The 21,033-nt window shown below is 39.1% G+C and overlaps 1 protein-coding gene across 3 annotated transcripts in view; it reads left to right on the top strand.

Moving 5' to 3' along the window:
- Nucleotides 1-21,033, top strand: part of Cped1 (cadherin like and PC-esterase domain containing 1) — a 273,161-nt gene that overhangs the window by 143,564 nt on the left and 108,564 nt on the right. For 2 of the 3 annotated variants that reach the window (XM_028873006.2, XM_028873005.2), the window contains exons 12-16: nt 1,068-1,225; nt 5,292-5,362; nt 7,268-7,318; nt 12,681-12,864; nt 14,510-14,678. In XM_028873006.2, coding sequence (XP_028728839.1) covers nt 1,068-1,225; nt 5,292-5,362; nt 7,268-7,318; nt 12,681-12,864; nt 14,510-14,678 — 633 coding nt within the window. The remainder of the gene's footprint in view (nt 1-1,067; nt 1,226-5,291; nt 5,363-7,267; nt 7,319-12,680; nt 12,865-14,509; nt 14,679-21,033) is intronic. The other variant, XM_028873007.2, reaches the window with a different exon arrangement.

Genomic DNA, 21,033 nt, shown 5'->3' with positions numbered 1-21,033 from the left:
TATATATATATATATATATATATTACTTATATGAGTTATAACCAGTTCACCAAGTTAACCAATGAATGATTGAAACTTTTTGATACAATTTAGCCCCATATTACACAGGACTGAAAGTAAGCTTAGGACTCCAGCGTAATTTAATCAGCATATTTATCATTTTAATTGGTTTGCATGTAATAAATGACAGTTTAGCTCAACGTTTTAGGAACCACTCGCCTGTCAGGAATTCGTCACTCAAAACGCTGTGAATGCAGACAGCCTCTGTTGGGATGAGAGAGGAAAGAAACAAGGGCCACCTTCAATTTCCTGCCTCTCAGAGTAGAAACAAGATAACCAATTTCCTCTTTTTTGTGAGATTAATAGTTCTCACCATGGCATAATTCACTTGTAGGGCAAAAGGACTTCTCTTCCCCCCCCCCCAGCCTTTCTTCCTCTGTTACTTCGCTCCCCGTAGGTTGGAAGGAAAGATCTCTGTATACTCACTGAGGAGGGGAAAATAACTCCATTCATAAATATGATCATCAGTACCTTTCATAATGTCTTAAAAAGCAACACTTGCCTTGAAAACACTACCAACTATTAAAATTAAATAAATCTATACTGACCAATAGATTGTGTTTGTTTGTACCTATGTGTGTGTACGTACAAGAACACGTGTACAGAAATATGTGTGGTGGTCCAAAGACAACCTTAGCTGTCATTCCCCATGTGGCATCTGCCTTGTTTTCTGAGTCACTCTCTGTTGGCCCAGGACTCACCAAGTAGGCTGGGCTGGCCAGTCAATGAGCCCAGGGGATTTATCCATCTCTGCCTCCCATGCTGGATTCTGTAGGAGTTCATGCTTGGCTTTTCTGGGCATGAGACTCAGGTCCTCATGCTTTCATTGAACGGAGTTATCCTCCCAATATTTAAAAACGTTGAGTTTTTAAATAAATAACTGCTCAACAAAACAATATCTGACTAAATATAAAATAGTATTCATAATACTACATTTCAACTTACTTTCAAACTTTCAACTAATTGTTTTTCTTCTGCTAATGTTTTCTTTGAACATTTCTTCTCAGCTCTTCCCATCTACTCTTCCTGGGATTCAATCTGTGATGCGTGAATTTTATGATATGTCAACTCCTGGCTCAGTCATGTCCCAATACTGGTCTCTTTTAAATGTATTTGAACAATTTTGGCCCATGAATAAAAAGGAGCAGCTACATCCACTGGAATGGTAAGAGAGCCACAAATTTGAATTGTGCAGTCCAAAAATTCTTAAGCTGAAAAGATTGATTTCAAAAGGCTTGCCTACATTAAAGTGAACAACACAAAAGAAGTATGCCCAAAAATTCATGGTCTGGAAAATAAATGACTTTAAAACATTGAAACCATAATGGTTCTGATGATCATCAGACGCAGTAACAAAAAATACATCCAACCATTTTCAAACTAAGATATGACTCCATTATAAAGTAATGTTTAAAATTAAGCATTTCTGTCTCCTTTCATTTTGTGATCCATACCTTTTCATTAGTGAAGCATCTAGAAGATTTGATGGGGTTTGTGTTATGAACCATCCATCAACTTGGAGATAGATACATCAGGCATATTATTGGGGGACAGGTTATAGAGGCATGACTTTATTCTGAGCAAAACTCAGCTAATTTTATAAATCTATACTCTACTGTGTTTGTTTTGCTTTTAGAGAGTGTTTTGCCATCCACTTCCACTCTTAGGAGAGGTTGAGAGAGCAGGCAGGTGAGGTATTAATGCCTCTGGTAGCTGGCAAAGGGGAGGCACTTAAAGTTTTGTCTGTTCTTTAATATGGATAGAATTAAGAGAGCATTTGACTTTTCTACTGCCAGGAAAACAGAATTAGACCTAAGCCTCCCAGGGAGATGAAAGAGCAAGGGACATGACATTCATTTATGTCTTCCACAGTCACCGTTGGGAATAGCTCTGTTCACTTGTCCTTTGGTTCCTTTGGCTTCAGGAGATAGTGACTCTAAGAAACTCATTTGTAATTAAAAATACAAATAACCATACATCCGAGTACATCTTAGAACGTCTCCTAGCATTAACATTCACTTTAATTGCAAAATCTTTATAAGCTTGGCTTTATTCCCTCAGTAAGTCCAAATGAAGTTTTCCCTTATGTGCTTGAAAACTGTTTTAAATGCTACAGCATAAAGCCACTTTTTATGCTTTTCTCTCACTCAACTAATCCAAGACTACCCCATACATCAGTATAGATAGGCAAAGAACAGACGAGATTTCCCAAGGAGCTTATTTGTATTGTTTGTAACGTTTGGTGAGCTCCCAAGAGATTTGTAAGCTTTAGACTATTTGTTCCCTGGCAGAGTTTTCTCCAGCTCCTCATATATGACCAGGTTCAGCAATCCACTAGTTAAAATCGGAACACTGGGTACTCTTGCCTTAAATGAATGCAAGATTGGTCTCCATTGAATAGAATTATAAAGGACGGGAACTATTCTGAATCATGCAAAAGTGAATAAAAAATCCCAACATTAGACTTTATTAGTTATAGCACGCAAAGTTCTAAGCCATCTAAAACTTAATTTCTTTACCTGTAAATATGGCATAGGTTGTCTACCACTTATTAAAATTCTAGGAGGATTACATAAGAAAGTTTTGTGTATGTCACACTATAGTGCAAATAGGTGATAAAGGGCAGTTTATCTTTCCTTTCAAGTTCTATGGAACTCAAAGATCATCTTAGTATCTGTGGTGAGGGTAGCACTTTCTTTCCTTTCTGTAAGGAAAGCAATACATGTTCAAAAAACTTTTCAGTGTTAATACTGACAGAAATAAATTTTTGTATCTATCAGAAGTCAAATGACATAATGCTCCCAGAAGTGTTTTTTTAAGTATTCAGTTCACATTATCTTCCACTTTACCAGTGAGTGTGTATATTTCGTGATCATTTATGCTTTATTGCAAGAAGGATCATATCTCTTGCACATTTCCCAGATGAAGGAAAAGAAGATTCTAAGACAAATCAGTAGCTTAAGACTTTCGGCTACTCTGGATACGGAAGACGGTTGTTTAGCTCGAACTGTTTGAGGGGCACCCAGGCAGGGGGATCGGGATCTATCCCTGGTCTATGGGCAGGCTTCTGGGAATCCAATGCCTGTGGTGTGATGCCTTGCACAGCCTTGGTGCAGTGGGAAGGAGCTTGGACCTGCCTAGGCTCAGTGTGCTGGGCTCTGCTGACTCCCCATGGGAGACCTCGATTTGGGGGATGTGGGGATGCAGCGTGGCTTGGGAAAGAGGGGTGGGGTGGGGGGAGGGAGGAGGGAGGATCTGTGGATGGTATGTGTAGTGAGTAGAAAAATTTCTTAATAAAGAAAAAAATGGAAAAAAGAAAACTAGTCAGAGAACCATTGTTAAAGTGTCAGAAATAAACAATTTTATGTTTGTCAAAAAATAAAAAGACTTTCAGCTAATACAAATATCGACCTACTGACTGTCTCACCAATGTCTCTGCACTTTTATCCAGGATACTATAGAGGCAGGGAGGCTACCAAGTTTTCTTCTTCAAAATGGCCACAACAAGGCGGTTTTGTATACATGTACACTTGGGATCTAATGATTTCATCTTTCCTTTGAAATGAAGGTCATTTGCTTGTAGCATGGTAACAGGTTAAGAGAAGATAAAAGCCAGCATGTCAGCAGTGATAGGTAACATTTATGTGTGAGCTCCAAGGCTCAGAATCCAGACACCCCAATCTAAGTGGTGTGAAAACCCTAAAACCGTCTGTTAATTTTCACTTTCCTGGAAAGGAAGTGGTATATGTGCCTTACTTGGTGCAAATGTTTTCTTAGAAAATGCACACCAATTTAAAAATAATTTAGTGACAAAAATATCCAAGAAATAACTGCATGATGCTCTTGTGTACAAGTGTTCACTCCATTAAGACAATCATGCTTCCATAATTCAGTTCATGTGAATTTCAGGGCTGTATCTTTTGAGCGACTGTCCTGGAAGTTCTTGTTCATGAGAAATTCTTAGATTTTTTTTTTAATTTGGACTTCAGCTAAACTTATCTCATTAGTAGAGTGATCACCACTGTGCAGGAAGTCCTGGACTGAATCCCCAACATGACAAACATAAAAATAAACAACTGAAAATCTCACCACCATCAAAAACTTCCTATCTCTTATAAAGCATGATTTACCTCTTATTCCATTCCTTGAAAGGAACCACTACATTTTTGCCTCTAGGTTTTTTTGTGTGTGTGTCTGTGTGTGTGTGTGTGTGTGTGTGTGTGTGTGTGTGTGTGTGCATACCCAAAGAAAGCTGACTTTTAGAAGTAAAATTATCCTAACTTTCAGCATTGGCAATGATAGAAATGCTAATCAGCAATTAGCAAACTGTTTAATGCGTAGGTTCTTTTAGACATCCTGCCTGATGATGATGATGATGATGATGATGATGATGACGATGATACTTTCACGGGCCTGAAGATGCCTTCCTGACCTTTTGTGCTGCGTTACTCAGCACAGTGTCTGGCACTGGCATTTTTATTTGATTCTCACAGTGTCCCTCTGTAGACCAAATACTGTCATCCCCATTTTAATGGGTTGACAGGCAGCGCCACATCGTATCAACACAGGAAAGTCATGTCAGGAGCTGGAGACCACAGTGACCTGTGTTCTCCATTATCCAGACCAAAAAATGTCCTGACTGCAGTTTAGGTTGTTTTAGGCCCAGTTCGAAGGACTTAAAGGTTCATCCAGCCATGCATTTGGTTACTTGTACAACCTAAAAAACTAAGCCACCAAGCCAAGATGTAAGCAACCTTGGCCGTTCTCTGTTGGTTATCAGGAAGTGTAAGGACACATGGTTTGGCAATATCGATTGTTTCCTATACCATGTTGGTTTCTCCAATTTTGTGTACGTTCTCAGGCTGTGTCTCAAGACGTCCAAGGCATCAAAGCTGTGGCTTGTTAGGCAGTGAGAATGTGCGTTTTAAAATCATCTCTGTTGGATCTAGGCTATCTGAGGTTGCTCAGCTTCCAACTAGAGAGTGACTGGTTTTTTTGTTGTTGTTGTTTGTTTTGTTTCGTTTTTACTAGTTTTTTTTCAACTATGCATCTACTTGTTAGAGATGGTAAGATTTGCACCCACCTCACTAGACACTAATGCTATCTATCAGCTTGGAGAACTGAAATCCAGACAGTGTTTCTTGTCTTCACCGAAATAACTGTGCCCACCTGGGACAAAAGACCGTGTGTTCGCCTTGTTGATTTGGACTTGCTTGGCATTGTATTTACAGGAATTCTTCCAAAAGAAATGAGACCATTCAGAAACCACAAGAGTCGTCAGAAGCAATCAAAAGGAAAAAAGGTAAAAAGTACATAGTCCCACATAGTATAGTATAAAGAAAATTACTATCCGGCTTCAAAATATATTTAAAATGTTTAACTTTGTTAGCAATCAAAAATGAAAATTAAGCAAGAAAGTGATACTTTCTCCTCAAAATTAGATGTTCTTTTTTTTTTTTTTTTTTTTTTTTTTTTGGTTTTTCGAGACAGGGTTTCTCTGTGTAGCTTTGTGCCTTTCCTGGAACTCACTTGGTAGCCCAGGCTGGCCTCGAACTCACAGAGATCTACCTGCCTCTGCCTCCCGAGTGCTGGGATTAAAGGCATGCGCCACCACCGCCAGGCTAGATGTTCTTCTTAAAGATAGGGAAGGAGTGAGGGGAAATGAGTATTCTCATTCTGATGGTAAGTGTTTGAACTAGAGTACATGTTAAGGGGCTACTTGATAGCATAGAAAGTAAGCTTTAAAAGTTACTCTTGGGAGCTTAGCACACACATGCTTGATATGCTGAGGCTCTAGGCTTAATCCTTAGTGCACAAAAATAGATTATCTAGTTAAATAAAATTTACCCTTATAGACTAGAAATTCTACTGCTATTTTTAAGAAAATAATTAAGAATATTGTGAACATTTAAAAATTTAAGCATTTTAATAAACAGTAATGTAGCCTCTGAAAAAAGTTTAGTACCTATTTATAATACAGTTTTCAGCAAATTATAAAAATAAATAAACAAGTAATAGATGAAAACACGAGAATCCACCATTATTGCTGTAAGAGTAGATGGAAAGAGTCTGTGAACCTATAGTCCTGAAATAAAATTCTATAAATAGCTAGAAAAAAACATTTGCCATGAAAGATGTTCAGGCTGTGTGGTTGAATGTAACAGCTGCCCACTGGCAGGAGGAACCTCAAGAAGTTGGTGGTGATTTTTATTCCCGACTTACCTCTTTCTCTTCATAGTCTCATTTTTAAGGAATATTTAATGTTTTGACATACAAGAAGATAATATTTTAAGAAGAAAAAAATGCAAGAAATAATATCTATCTATTCCTTTTAACTGAAGAAAGGCTGTTACAACCAGGATTTAGTTCAATACTGTGGTTCTCAGTGATGCTGCACTGAATCTTCTAACCAGCACTTTGGTTTAAGGCCCAACAGTGAGTTTGAAGGACACTAGTTTGAGAACCACAGATTCAACAAAATGAACCAGTAGGCCCAGAAATAAATGGATGATGAGTAAGCATGGACTGCTCTCTTCTGCCACCACTTTTTTTCTTTTTTAATGAATATTTTAAAGCAATCTACATATTTTATGCATTCATTTGTCCATAAATATTTATTAGAATTTTTTTCAGTTGGATGTTTAGTTATCCAGAAACTTGGAACATACAGAGTAACCAACTGGTTAGAATATCTTCATTCCAACAATTTAGGAAACTATAGCATAGGATCCCAGAACTAGAAGAAATGTAACAGTTTACCTTTAGGATAAAGATGACATTCAGACCACTCATTTGTTCCTCCAACGTTCTGCCACTAGAAGTCATCACTTGTTAGACCTTTGAATCCGACAATCCGATGTTTGCCAGCTTTGCTTAGAGATGCTCACTGGTGAGGAGTCGAGAGACGGCTCAGTGAAGTGCTTGCTTTGTATATGAGTGTGTGCTTCCCATTCCTAGCACCATACAGAACTCTGGGTATGATGGTGTGAGTCTCCAGCACGTGGAAGTAGGGGATGGAGACAGGCAGACCCTTGGGTCTTACTGATTGGCCTGTCTAGCTCGTCAGTAAGCTCCAGATGCAGAGCAACAGACAAAGAGAGGGAGGAGAGAAGAGACAGAGAGAGAAAGGGGAGAAAGAGAGGGAGGGAGAGAATTTTTACATTAAATTCACAGTTTTGTTTTTAAATTTAATTTTTTTTAATTTTAGATGCAGTTCCACGAGTTTTGTATGAAAATAAAGATATACATTGCAGTAATGGTGAGTTGAGATTGAAGTGTTCCCATAGTACAGCCCCATAGTTAGACACAACCCAACTTCGAAAAAATAGAAACATTTTAATCATATTCAGATATCTTTAGGCTGCTAAAGTAGATTTTTGAGAAGTTTTATTTCTGGTTAAGTTAATATCTGTCACTTCTGCATGAATAAAACATTTCATTTTTAGATACTCTGATTTTTAGTTTAAAATATTATACTTATATATGTTGTTTTAGGTCAGTGACTTCCAGATTCATTTTTAGGGGCCCAAGGAATCTTAAGGCTTTACATGAGAAATAGAATTTGGCTTATACATCCTCTTTAGAAATCTCACCATTCTGAAGTAATTTGTTTTCCTCCTAGGCTATTGCTATAATGGAGAGAACTTGAGTAGAATTCTCTTCATAACAGCTGAGAATTTCAAACTCAATTTTCAGTTTATCTTCTTAAAATATTATGAATTTTAATTCTACATAATAAAATATATATGCAATTTGGGTTTATGTAAAATCTAAATTAAAAATCACTTTGTTCATCTGGTTTGATATAGTAACAGTGGTCTTCTAAACACGTCTTTTGAGTAAGTCCAGTTGACTTTCAAGGTCACAGGGGTATTAAATGACTGAGGTGGGTTATGACCTTCAGATTGGTCCTAAGCTCCTGAAGTTCTTTCCTTTTAAAAAATTATCATCATTTGTTTTACATGTATTGTGTTTTGCCTGCATGTATGTCTGTGCATCCCATGAGTGATGCGGCTTGAGGAGACCAGAAGAGGGGGTTGGATCCCCCCCCTTTTTTTTTTATAACTCCTAGAACTGAAGTTTAAAATGTGACCATGTGGCACTAGGAATTGAATCTAGGTCCTCTGGGAAATCGGCGGGTGTGGTACTCTTAACCACTAACCCAAGTCTCTTACCTCCGGAATTTTCTTAATATCTTATATCATGCAAAGAATTAAGCCGGGCGGTGGTGGCGCACGCCTTTAATCCCAGCACTCGGGAGGCAGAGCCAGGCGGATCTCTGTGAGTTCGAGGCCAGCCTGGACTACCAAGTGAGTCCCAGGAAAGGCGCAAAGCTACACAGAGAAACCCTGTCTCGAAAAAAAAAAAAAAAAAAGAATTAAGAACTTTCCATTGTAGGCTTATTTTTTACAGTGTATACCTCCAAATAATTTGCACCTACCAATCTAATTACACTTTTCGCTAAAATGTGCTTTTAGAAAATTTGTCTTCTGGGCAGTGGTGGCGCATGCCTTTAATCACACACTCAGAGGCAAAGGCAGGCAGATGTTTGAGCTCTAGGCCAGCCTGTTCTACAGAGTAAGTTCTGGGACAGCTAGGGCTACACAGAGAAACCCTGTCCTGAAAAAAAAAAAAGAAAGGAAGGAAGGAAGGAAGGAAGGAAGGAAGGAAGGAAGGAAGGAAGGAAGGAAGGAAGGAAGGAAGGAGAGGACCTGTCTTCCAAAATAAATTCCTCTAACACACAAAAATTGAAAAATGGAATGTATAAACTTAGGCTTAATTTATTATAAACAAAAGTCTTACAATTTAATATAATCTAACTTGTTTGCCTTCTAAATACTGTTGTTTATTCATCCTTTTCTAATAATCACATCAAGCATCATGCTAGATTGCATAGTATTAGCCTTTATGAAGTCAACAGTGCATTCAGTTAAAGACAGAAAGCTTTTCGAGCATTGCTGTACTTACCAGGCAAAAGAGAGTAGGTGCAACCCCACCCCCCACCCCCCACCCCCCACCCCGGGGTCACCAGTCCCTCACACCTACAAGACCTGGTTCTGGTCCTCCTTTCTCCTGGCTCCCTGCTGCTCTCGGTATGGTTTTAAAAGGAAAAAGCTCAGTGAGAAAACTAGGAGATTTGGCAATAGTAATCATTCTTGAGATTCTATCCTGGGCTAGGCTCAGGGCTAACCACAGTGTGGAAAAGCCATATCATCTGTTCGGGGTTCTGTATTCTGCACTGGATGAACTCATGGCTATCGGTTCCCAGGTGATGTGATGTGATGTAGATGAGGGGCATGTTGTCAGGAAATCTCTTTAACTCGGTTCTTGTTGGTTTTTTTTTTTTTTCCACTGATTAAAAATCCATCCTACCTGGATCTTTACAATTAATCTCCCTGCATTTATGGTTTGATATAAGACTTAAAAATATGCTGGGTGATGCTCCTGCTCAGGTGGGGTTATCTTTAAAAGAATAAGCTTTTCCTGCGTTCAATATGAATTATGACAATCCATCAAGAGAGCAGTAAAATCCTATGGTTAAAAGAAAATCCGTTAAAAACCACCAAAACTTCAAACAGCTTTCCCATGATGCTTGCCAAATAGGTTAAGCACCCTGCCACCACCATCCCTCCTGCTGAGTTCTCCGTAGATCTGTGGTAAGCAGGCCCGAGACGTGTCAGGACTGGACTGGGAAAGACGCCAAGGACACACCAGGTGTTTACAGGCAGGAGCCTTAATTCAGTTGCAATGATGTCAGAGCTAAATTAGCTTTCAAGTAAGGGTCCAGGACATAGCACTCAACCCAGAAGTGGAAAGTTCGGTGGTGGTGGTGGTGGTGGTGTCTTGCTAAAATCTTGCTTAAGAAAGAAATTGCACATTTATTTAACTTCTTGTGGAGGTGAGATTCAATTTATAAGAAGTACAAGCCCCCTTTGAAAACTGTGACTACGCTGTGAAATATAAAAAGAACTGTAAATAGTATAAACCGAAAGGAAATTAATTCTCACTGAATTGTTATAAAACTATATTCTTAGTTAATAGAAGTGGCACATGCTTGTAGTCCCAGTGCTGGGAGGCCACGGCCGGAAGATCATAAGTTCAAGGCCACAGTGGGCTGTAGGGGAAAACCATGTGTCAAAAAGAAATAAATGAAGTATATAAAAAGAAAAAGAAAGCCTATTAAGTCAAAATACATCTTCTATGATTCATGTTGATAAAACAATCTGCTTCTTTATTATTCATTCAAGTGGTTCTGAGCACAAAAGTCTATTTATACTCCCTCCGTGCCTGGGCAGCTCAGGCTTCCCTAAAGAGTACAGATCACTGCTCTAGTTTGTTTAGTGTTATGCGTTATGCTGGGGTCAGAGCGTTCATTTGGATCAAATCCCATGACTGCTAACCTCCTGTTTTCACTATGCTTCTCTCTATGCTTTGAACAGAGGCTTGTGGATGGGGTGGGTGGGACTCTGATTTTAAAAATTAACACATTATTAAGAAACTGTTGAATTTGAATTAAAAGAAATCATTATTTTCAGCATGAGTTATAATACCCTATACTTATATTCTTATGAATCATATTGAGATTTATTATTAAAATTATAGTTGAAATACATACATACATACATATATATATATATATATATATATATATATATATATATATATATATCAGCCAGATAAAAATCTTTGGTTGGCTTGTTCTTTTCAAATGTCAAGTAAAATTAAGCAGTTTACTCAAATCACTTTGAGATTCAACAAAATTGATTTGTTGGTTACTTTTCTGTAGAATGAAATGACACCACATTTATGATACTATCCTGTGACGAGTCTTTCTCTGTCCCGCCAGCCAAGCCAGCTCCCAAATAATAACATGGAGACTTATGTTAATTATGAAAGCTTGGACTATAGCTTATATAGTTAGGCTTGTTCCTAACCAGCTCTTGTATCTTAAATTAACCCATATTTTAAATCTACATTCATTCTACCACATGGCTTTTTACCTTTCTTTCATTTCATGCCTCTGACTTGTTCTGTGTCTCCTGTGCCTCAATTATCTCCTATTTCCTTTCTCTCTGTCCGGAAACCCTGCCTATACTCCCTGCCTCGTTATTGACCATTCAGCTCTTTATTAAAACAATCACAGTAATATATCTTCACACGGTCTACAAATATCCCACAACACTATTGTGCTCTTAATTTATACTTGATTAACTGTTTTCCTCCCACTGGCAGGGAAAACCACAGAATACGAGACAGAGCTGCATATATTAACTTTCATGTTTAGAAGCCGCAGGCAGCTTTGTGGAGGCCTGGTTCTCAGAGCTAGAGTGCCACAGCTGGATGATGGTTTTCTGTCCCCTCCTTGGGTGATGCTTCTCTGTTTCCCTCAAAGGCATATCAGAATTTTGGTGTTAGTGGAGTACAAAGTCCAGGACATAATAGCAGAAGTAATGGATAGCAAAACAAGGGGGCTTGTGGAATGCATTTCCTCTTCTTTAGCTTAACTCTAGAAATGGTGAGAAACTACTACTATAAATTGTAAACAAACTGTCAGGTTTGATTCTAGAGAAACCATTATGGGAGCTACAGAAAAGAAGGGCAGCAGTGACCAGAACAATGTCTTTTTGCCGACTTCAGGTCCATACCTTCTGGCATTGAGCTGTTGTACCTTAGCTTGCTATGCTACTTAGTATCACTGAATGCCGAATGTTGCTAGGATGCCTCCACTTTGCTGATTTCAGGAGCGTTTTTATACCTACATTTGCTGGAGTTTTGCTGACCATTGTAAAGAATAGATAAAATACTTGTAGATACTTCTTTGAAAACTATGTTGATAGGCTCCTGGGTCCTTGTCTATCCCAAATATTAATGTTAGGTCTAATTTAACAGTGGCCTCTCTGTGTGCACACCACTCAAGCTGTTTTTCTTTCTTGCACCAAGATAGTGTTTGCTGTAAAACGAGTTACTGTAGTGGGAAATTTATAGTCAATGGCACGGAGTCATCGTAGGCTCGAGAACAGGTTTAAACAGATATGGCATTTCCTTCTATTACTTTCTGACACTTTCCCCTGATGAGGCGGCTTGGGAAGGGATTTCAGGATGCTTTGTGAATATTTTGAACTACGTGTTTGGTATGATACCAAAGTTCACATTCTTTGCTCTGCCTTACTACTCTTAGATCAACAGTTGGCAGTTTAATGACATTTTTCATTAAGAAAGTTTCCTGATTACCTGCTGGTTCCCTTCTGCCACTGTCCCATGGAGACATTGTTCCATTTTCATAGCTAGTCAAGATGTCATATATCTCATGAGGACATTATCAACCCACAGGAAAGACATTTCCCCCACCTTCTGTGCACTAATCATTTCAAGGACAGGAAAAATATTGTGTATGTCACACCACCTACAGTGAACAGCTGTCCTGGAAGAGCTCCCTCGTATTTGATCAACTGGAACTCAAGTTGATGCCACAAGTCAATAGTGCCTAGGTGCCGAGTGGATAGCCACTGACTGCTGAAACTGCGCGTAGGAGTGGGAGGGGGAAACTCCTTAACCACATGCAGATTTAAATCTAGATGCAGTCACAGTTGCCTTTGTCCTTCTTTCTGTCTTGGTAACAGAGGAAGACACACTCTGCCGTATCAAGATCTCCACCTATCCCCATTTGGAGCTAAATCCTGACTTTAATCCGAAGATCAAGGATTATTACTGTGAAGTGCCCTTTGATGTGCTAACAGTGAGGATTGGAGCAGAGACTTCGAAGTGCCAGTGCAAGGTGCACTTGCAAGAGCGGGCAGGACCGAGGTATGGGGAAGCGTGCCGGCTGACTTGACTTCGCACCAGAAAGCAGGTGTCTGATCCCACCTTTGACGGTGGCTCAGAAAGCACGGTGCTGTGAAATCTTGCTCTTTCAGGCTTCACGTGCTTAGAAAACACACACAAGTTCTCTACCAATCTATAAAAAACAAACAAACAAACAAACAAACAAACAAACAAAAACCTCGAGTTCATCTTTGTAATAATACTGTAACAAGAGAGGGCCTTGATATATAAAATACAAGGGGGAGCCATCAAGAACTCTGCTTCATCTCATCGTCTTGTTTCCAGATTGTTGGAGCTGATGCTTAAAAATATCGACCCCCTTTTACCCTAAGTCAATGTTTCCAGCCTGGTGAAAATGTGTGGGTGCAGTACTGCTGACTTTGCTCATCTTGCAGGGTTGATTTGTTTACTTTTTTCTTTATTTGTTGTTATTTTCTATAGCTGTTTTTAAAAGACTCCAACTCTTTTGTTCGAAAATTTGAACAGAACCAGAACCTCGTCACATATAGTGTCCATAAAGAGGAGGATACAAGTCAATGTCGTAGGACAGAGGTTCTCAACCTGTGTGTGGGTCTCAACCCCCTTTGGGAATTGAATAACCCTTTCACAGGGGTCACCTAAGACCATTGGAAAACACAGATACTCACATTACAATTCACAGTAGCAAAGCCACAGTTGTGAAGTAGCAATGTAAATAATGTTTGGTTGGGGGTCTTCACAGCATGAGGACCTGTATTAAAGTGCTGCAGCATTAGGAAGGTTGAAAACCACTACTTTGGGAAAGAATGTGCTTGGCATGATGACAGTCCAGTTCAGTGTAAAGAAAGGAGGATTTGAGCTCAGGATACCCCTTCATTAGAAGAGTACTTGCCTCGCATGCAGGAAACCTTGGGTTCAATACTCAGTTGGAGTTTGAGACTATCTGTCAAAAAGAGGGTAGAAAGGAGGAAGAGAGAGGAAGGGAAGAAAGGAAAAAAGAAAAGAATGAAATAAGATAGAGAAAGGAAAGGAGGATTCATGTTACTCTGATCTGGGTTCTACCCTGACTCTACCATGTAACGAGGTAATTTGACTACCAGTTATTTTAAGATTCTCTATATTGCTGGGCATTTATGGTACACACCTTTAATCCCAGGCATGTCTCTTGGGAGGCAAACGCAGGTGGATCTCTGAGTTTGAGGCCAGACTGGTATATAGAGTGAATTTCAGGATAGCCAGGGCTACACACAGAAACCTTGCCTCGAAAAACAAACAAACAAAAGAGAGTCTCTATGTTTATAATAAGGACCATTGTGGTATTGTATAGAGCTATTGTATTGGAAGTAATTCCCAACCCTGACAAGTGGTTAATAAATATTAGTTTCTTTCCCTCTAGTCATGACTTGTCCTGAAAGATGATCCCTAGTATAGCAAGGAAGAAGGAAAGGAAGATTTTTCATATTTCATATTTCTTATGAAATTATGCAGCTCTTACATGTTTTAGGCAAGTAACAATCATCATCATCATCATAATCATAATCATAATATATACTGATGTCTGAATCTGTTTGGCCTGAATAATTGTCTCCATCCATATTAAAACTCTTCCGTCTCTCACACCCCATCTTCTTCCACTGTCTGCCCTCAGCTTTGCCAACTATCCTCTGGGATTAGGAATGAACAGAATTTCCATGTTCGTGGTGGATGAATCTCCAGCAGAGGGTGACACAGTAACCACATATAAACTCACCATCTACAGAGAAGACCGCCCAAGTCTGCCCTTCTTTGAGGATTTCACAGCATGCGGTTTTGTACAAGTGAGTTAACTGCGTTTACACTTGTGTTGAATTGGGAATGATTAGTTAATCCGGTGAGAAGTGCCAAGTGTCCTTGTTGCACACATTGCAGTATGGTGCTTCTCTAAGCCATGATAGCTGCAGCAGTCGGATCCCAGGGCAGGTATCTGAAGCCCCACCTTCTGGCCACACTCTGTGCTCACTGGGCTCAAGGGTTCATCATGGTTACTATTTAACATTGTTGAGCAATGGCAGCTATGGATTTGGTTTTGCATAGCCCATTTAAACTTTCTTGTTTTTCTTGGATTTGTCCCTAGATCTCCTTTTGAAATTTTAAACTGGATCCAATGGAATTTATTGTTAAAAAAAAAAAAAAAAGAAAGAAAAAAAATTAGAGGAAAACTTACGAAATGAAATTTGCTTGGCATAGATGTATTTCTCATTTATGTCTCAGACCTTAATCACTTCTCAAGGCTGTGGCTTCTCCTTTGAGAAACACATTCCATTTTGTAGCCTTACTGGTTAGGGAGGAGGGTTTCTATTACCCTCTGACTTTGTCTTTTCATCAGCTTTTCCTTACAGTTTCTTTTCCTTAAAGAAGTATAGTACATACATAACCATCTACATCATCTCATACCATGCAAACAGATGATGACAGACAAGTAGGAGCTAGAACTCTGAGCATGTATTTCCTAATTCATTCAGGAAGTATAATCACAAATATACTCATACAATGTCAAAAGGATGTGCTCGTTATCAAGAGCTTTGCAGTAGAGAGGACCAAACAGGATGATGACCTCCCGGGCTTCGTGGATGGAAAGAACCCCACAGTTGTTCATTTACTCATTTAGCAGCCAGACACTACAGTCCTTCCCTTCTCACTCATCTGTTACCAAGAGCTCAATGCCACTTCATAAGGTTATTCATGTCGTAGATTTTCTTCCTAAGGAAATATAAATCTGAACCTCAGGAATTCTCATAAAATCATAGGGAATTCTACATTGTTGTAAAGAGTATTGTAAAGCAAAGCAAACAATTGAAAGTTATCAATCCATTTTTGTAAATAAAAGGGAAACCAGGTGACTCTTCCGAAGCCCACATCTGTTTTCATGCATATGACACTGTCCTTCCCTGATACTCCCTTTCTCCTCGCTAATGCCTGCACTTACACATATGTAAAAACCTTTGTTATTTTTAATTTATTTCTTTCATTTAAATTTTATTTCATACAATATATTTTGGTCATGGTTTTCCCTTCCAATATTTTCTTTATTAACCCCAGTTTGTTCCATCAGAGAGAAGCCAGACATATAAAGACACATTGTGTCTGTTTAAAAGACATTTAAAAGCAGGTAAAATTAACATGATTATCGAGACCAGAACAGTTGTTATCTGGAAGCTATCAATGCCCATATTCATGAAGGGACTCTTTGAGGAAATGTCTTATATCTTAATCTGGGTGATGGCTACTTATATGAACAAGTGATATATAGATAAATGAAAACTGTGCACTTAAAACTTATATAATTTTACTATATACTATCTGTGTAATATAGAAAATACGTATGAAATAGTTGGGCAAGTTTTCATATAAATTTTAGTTCAGTAAAATAAGAAAAACAATGTTAGAAGGGAAGTTTGTATGATTATTTTCCAAGACATAACTCACTTATCAAGTACCATATTGATCAGAAACAAGTTAATTACCATGCAATTGCCAAAGAGAATGCATTATACTTATTACTATAACATGAAGAAAAATATTAGAAAATTCTTGTGGGATGAATCTCACAGACGACTGCAGGAAACTATTTCAGTCATTTATGAATCCTTTCCAGGACTTCTTACTTGAAAGTCTATGTGTGGTCCTTCAGTAAGGACTATATTTCATAACATGGAAAATGTTTAATAGTATTTTAATCTTTCATTTACAAAAATTCTTGAATGAGTGAGCAGAAAAGTGTGGCAAATAATGCAGCTTACTTTCTTTTTTTTTTTTTCATTTTTCTTTATTAAGACATTTTCTACTCACTCCACACACTGTCCACAGATCCCCCCTCCTCCCTCCTCCCTCCTCCCACCCCCCAGCCCTCTTTCCCAAGCCAGATGGTTGACTGGCAGCTTACTTTCAAGTCTTCGCTAGTCCTGAAGGAGGTCAGGGTCAGTCTGTCACACAGGCTCCACCTCCAATTCTGCCCAGAAGCCCTCTGTGCTGGTGTTACAAAAATGCATGACCAAAAGCAACTCAGAGAAGAGAGAGAGTTCACTCTGGCTTACAGTTTGAGGGTACACCAGCATGGCCCGGAAGGCATGGAGGCAGGAGCATGAGGTGGCTGGTCATGTTTCCTTTAGAGTCAGGAGCCAGTGATGAACCTCCACCTCCACCTCCCACCTAACCACCCCCCATTCACTCCTTCCTCTCCATTCAGAAGTGGATAAGGCCTCCCATGGGTGTCAACAATGCATGGCATGTCAAGTTGAGGCAGGACCAAGCTCCTCCCCCTGCATCAAGTCTGGGCGAGGTAATACTCAGCTTCTCCTTCTGTTCAGCTTGAAACCCTGGCCACGGAATGGTGCCACCCACATTTAAGATCTCTGTCTTCTCTTCCAAGTTAAACCTCTTTTGAAAAGCCCTCATAAACAATCCCAGGGGTACCACTTTGCAAATAAATCCAAACAATCCAGCAAAATTGACTATGAAAATTACTGCTTAGGGTCATAATCATCTTTAGGCTTCAGTGCTGATAAAATCACAAAGGTTCAGATGCATAGAAAGTGAGAGGAATTGGTTCTTAATCACCAATTCTTAGGTTCTTAAGAATCTGACTTAAACTAATAGCAAGGCAGATATATGTCACAAAACCTAAAACGTTTGCTCTTCCACCCACCCACCCACCCCCTTTTCTGCTATTGTATTGTTAGGATTAAAGTCCACAGCACATTATTTTCAAATTATCAGATAAACTGTTTAATATCAGTCCCCAAACTGATACATGCAAGCTTAAAAGGGAAAAAATTAAACATTGATCACATTTTATTTTTCAGTAAAAAGGGGAAATTTCAACTACTCCTTGCATTTCAAATTAGATTTTGGTTTATGATCTCTATGGTTCAGTTTAAAATTAGTGTCTTAGTCCATTCATGTTGCTATAACAAAACGCCTGTAGTTAGTAATTTATAAAGAATAGAAGTTTATTTCTCACAGTTCTGGAGGCTGAGAATCTCAAAATCACGCCTTTGGAACTCTGTCAAGGCCTCTGGATACCCCCACAGAGTAGAGGGGAAAAGGACACAGGCTGTGTTCCATGTGGGGAGGAGCCAAGGAGCAAGACAAGGGCCTCGGCTGTTGATAAGATACCAACCCTTCCACGGGGGCCAGTCCTTTCATAAGGACTAAGGCACAGCCTTCATGACATAATCCTATCCTAAAAGGTCCCACCTCCCAATACTTTGCAGTGGGGTTGTTTTAACACATAAACTTTGGGAGTCATTCAGTTCATAGCAAATACAGAAAGTAACTCACTTTCAAATAACTAAAGCAGGATAATTCAATTTGGGTGCCATCAAACCACTCACTTCTCTTCCCCTTGTTCTCTTCCTTCTGGGAATCAACTATTCACTTTACTGTTTCACCAGAAGATTAGCAGGGAAAAGAAAGCAGACCTATAAAGTATACTAGTCAGTTAAAAGCCAGTTACCATGGTATTTTGGTGAATAAGATCTTTGAATTGTAAGTCATTTTGTGTCCTTTGTATGTCCAAGCATTACTAAATATATAATTGACCATAATAAACTATTTGAAATTATTTAATAACTTCATTTCAATTATGGTTATGACAATAGAAATTGTATATAGCTGTCCCAAAGTGGTTTTAGTCATTGTAGGTAAGGAGGGAGATTTTTATATAATTAATACAAATAATTAAACTGGGCCACCTATTTCAACCCCAGCACCACTGACATTTGGACATGGACAATTTGCAAGAAAGCTATCTCTGAACATTATTGTAGACTCCTTCTGAAGTGGTGACAATATATGTCCCCAGAGATTGCCAATGTCTCCTTTGAGTGGAATCAATACCAATGAAAAGCATAATACTTAAAGCAATATGCTTTCTTCCCTGTGTAGCACTATGTTAAATGAGAGTGAATGGCTTACAGGTATTCCTTAAATATTGTCTGCTGGAGATTCATTCTCATATTTCATCATCCTTACACTTTAATTACTTCTAGTTCTGCTCACTAACTAGTCATCTTTTCTGCCTAGTATAATTACTACAATCACAAATGTGCATTCAATTATAAAAAAACATGTTCTTAATGAAACCTAAAACCATCATGTGACCAACACACTTAGATTGTTACTGCATTTAGATTTATCCATAAATGTGTAAGGCTTCACTGCTAAGAAAAAAAGGTTTAGAAGGTAATAAATAAACTGTTACTGTGGCTGGAAAATGTCATGTTTAGGAAATAATAAAATATATTTATGTTCTAAGGAAATTGAAATACACATGAAAAAGTATTTCTTTTACTACCTCTTTCCAAATCAAAGTTTTGACATGGATAACAATAACTCCACAGAAATTGATTTGTGTAGTTGGTGTACATTTTGCCCCCAAAGCACTGTGTTGGGAGAGAGTCATAAATAAGGTCTTCAGGAAGGTCATACAGCAGAAGCCTAGAGGACCATGTTCCATGGATGTATTGGCTAGAACCATTTTTATCTTAAAGTGGATTATTATACACAAAGAGGGAAATACTGAGGAAAGAGAAAATAGTATTTGTAAAACCATTCAGCATTTATCTATGCATTTCATTAACTGGCATATGCTGCTTTATAAAAAGAAATATTAGCCACTTAGATGCCACGTTACTAAATTCTATACAAATGACTCCAATCCAGCATTTAGAAATGCTTTATAATTCTCTCATTTATTTTTGCACCCTCCTAGAACCGCAGAGAAATATACTATAAAGTAACTCATAGAGATGTTTGTCTAATGTCTTAGCAAAAAATTACAATAAGAGATTAGGGGTGTATTTCTCAACAATTACTTACAAAACGCCAGTTAGTTTACTGAGTGACTATCCACTAGTTATCTTACCTACTTCAGTCTACCAGTTTCCCCACGATGGCATGCAGCCGTGCTACTGTGGCACACTCTCAACTGTTATTGAGTTCAAAGCACCTGCTCCGCCCTGGGCTCTTCTCACACACAGTGTGCTGGAGGAAAGTCAGCGAGTGCAGAAGAGGCAGAGGCAGAAGCCCTAATGCAGCGTCCCTAGAACTTCATTGTGCGCCAAGCCTTAGCCAAGCACCTCGCCATCCTGTTTTAGTCACCTGTAACCTTGGACAAGGGTAAATTTAAAAAAAAAAAATCTTCCTTCCGCCTTTTTAGAAAAATATACTGAGAAGCCAAGACTTTAGAAGTGGTTAGAAACCTGGTCCAGGCTTTCTGTGTAATCAGTGGCAAGAGTGGGCTTTTGCTACACGTTCTCGTCAACTTCCAGTGGGTTTCCATCCTGTCAAATCCTCCATGCCTTGAAACTACCTTGTGGGAAATTCACTTAGGGGCCAGTGATACGGCTCAGCAGTTGAGCACTTGCTGCCAAGCCTGCCGACTTGAGTTTGAGCCCCGGGACCACATGAAGGAAGGAGAGCACCAACTGACTTCTGTAAGTTGTCCTCTGACCTCTCCATGTGTATTGTGGTGAGTGCCCTCTGCCCTTCCTGCCGCCAGAGTCAAAAAGTAAGTGAAGTTTTCAAATTAATTTAGCACACTAGTTAGTATCATCACAACTTAGTACAGCCTGCTCTAGTAGGCTCAGATGTTCGAATGTCATCCTAGGCTGGGAAAGTATTGTGTGCCCTAGACTGTGTGCCTAACAGAGAGTGACCCCTATTCATTCACTTCACTGTGAAGGACCTGTGGTGACTGAACCCATTTCATTGTTGATGACTCAGGCTTTATTAAGAACTCTTGGCTTGCCGGGCGGTGGTGGCGCACGCCTTTAATCCCAGCACTAAGGAGGCAGAGGCAGGTGGATCTTGGTGAGTTCGAGGCCAGCCTGGTCTACAGAGCGAGATCCAGGAAAGACGCAAAGCTACACAGAGAAACCCTGTCTCGAAAAACTCTTGGCTTAAACACTTATCCTTGCTGGGTTTGCACACTTACATCTGTAGAATGACTACTCTTTTATGAACTTCCTTCAAAATCCCACATAGTACTAAGGGAAGGACAGAATTCTTTCCATATGCAGTATGTCATCTGGCATTTTGAGTGTGAAGGACTTCTTCGTAGGCAGGAGGCATTTATATATACTAAAGTCATGGCCTTCTTTGCATGGAGTTCAGTTTCTTCAGAAGCATGTG

This window comes from Peromyscus leucopus, chromosome 3 (assembly GCF_004664715.2).
Source record: "Peromyscus leucopus breed LL Stock chromosome 3, UCI_PerLeu_2.1, whole genome shotgun sequence".
Classification (NCBI taxonomy): Eukaryota; Metazoa; Chordata; class Mammalia; order Rodentia; family Cricetidae; genus Peromyscus; species Peromyscus leucopus.
The sequence above is the reverse complement of the archived record's forward strand: the minus strand, read 5'-3'. Positions and strand labels throughout refer to the sequence as shown.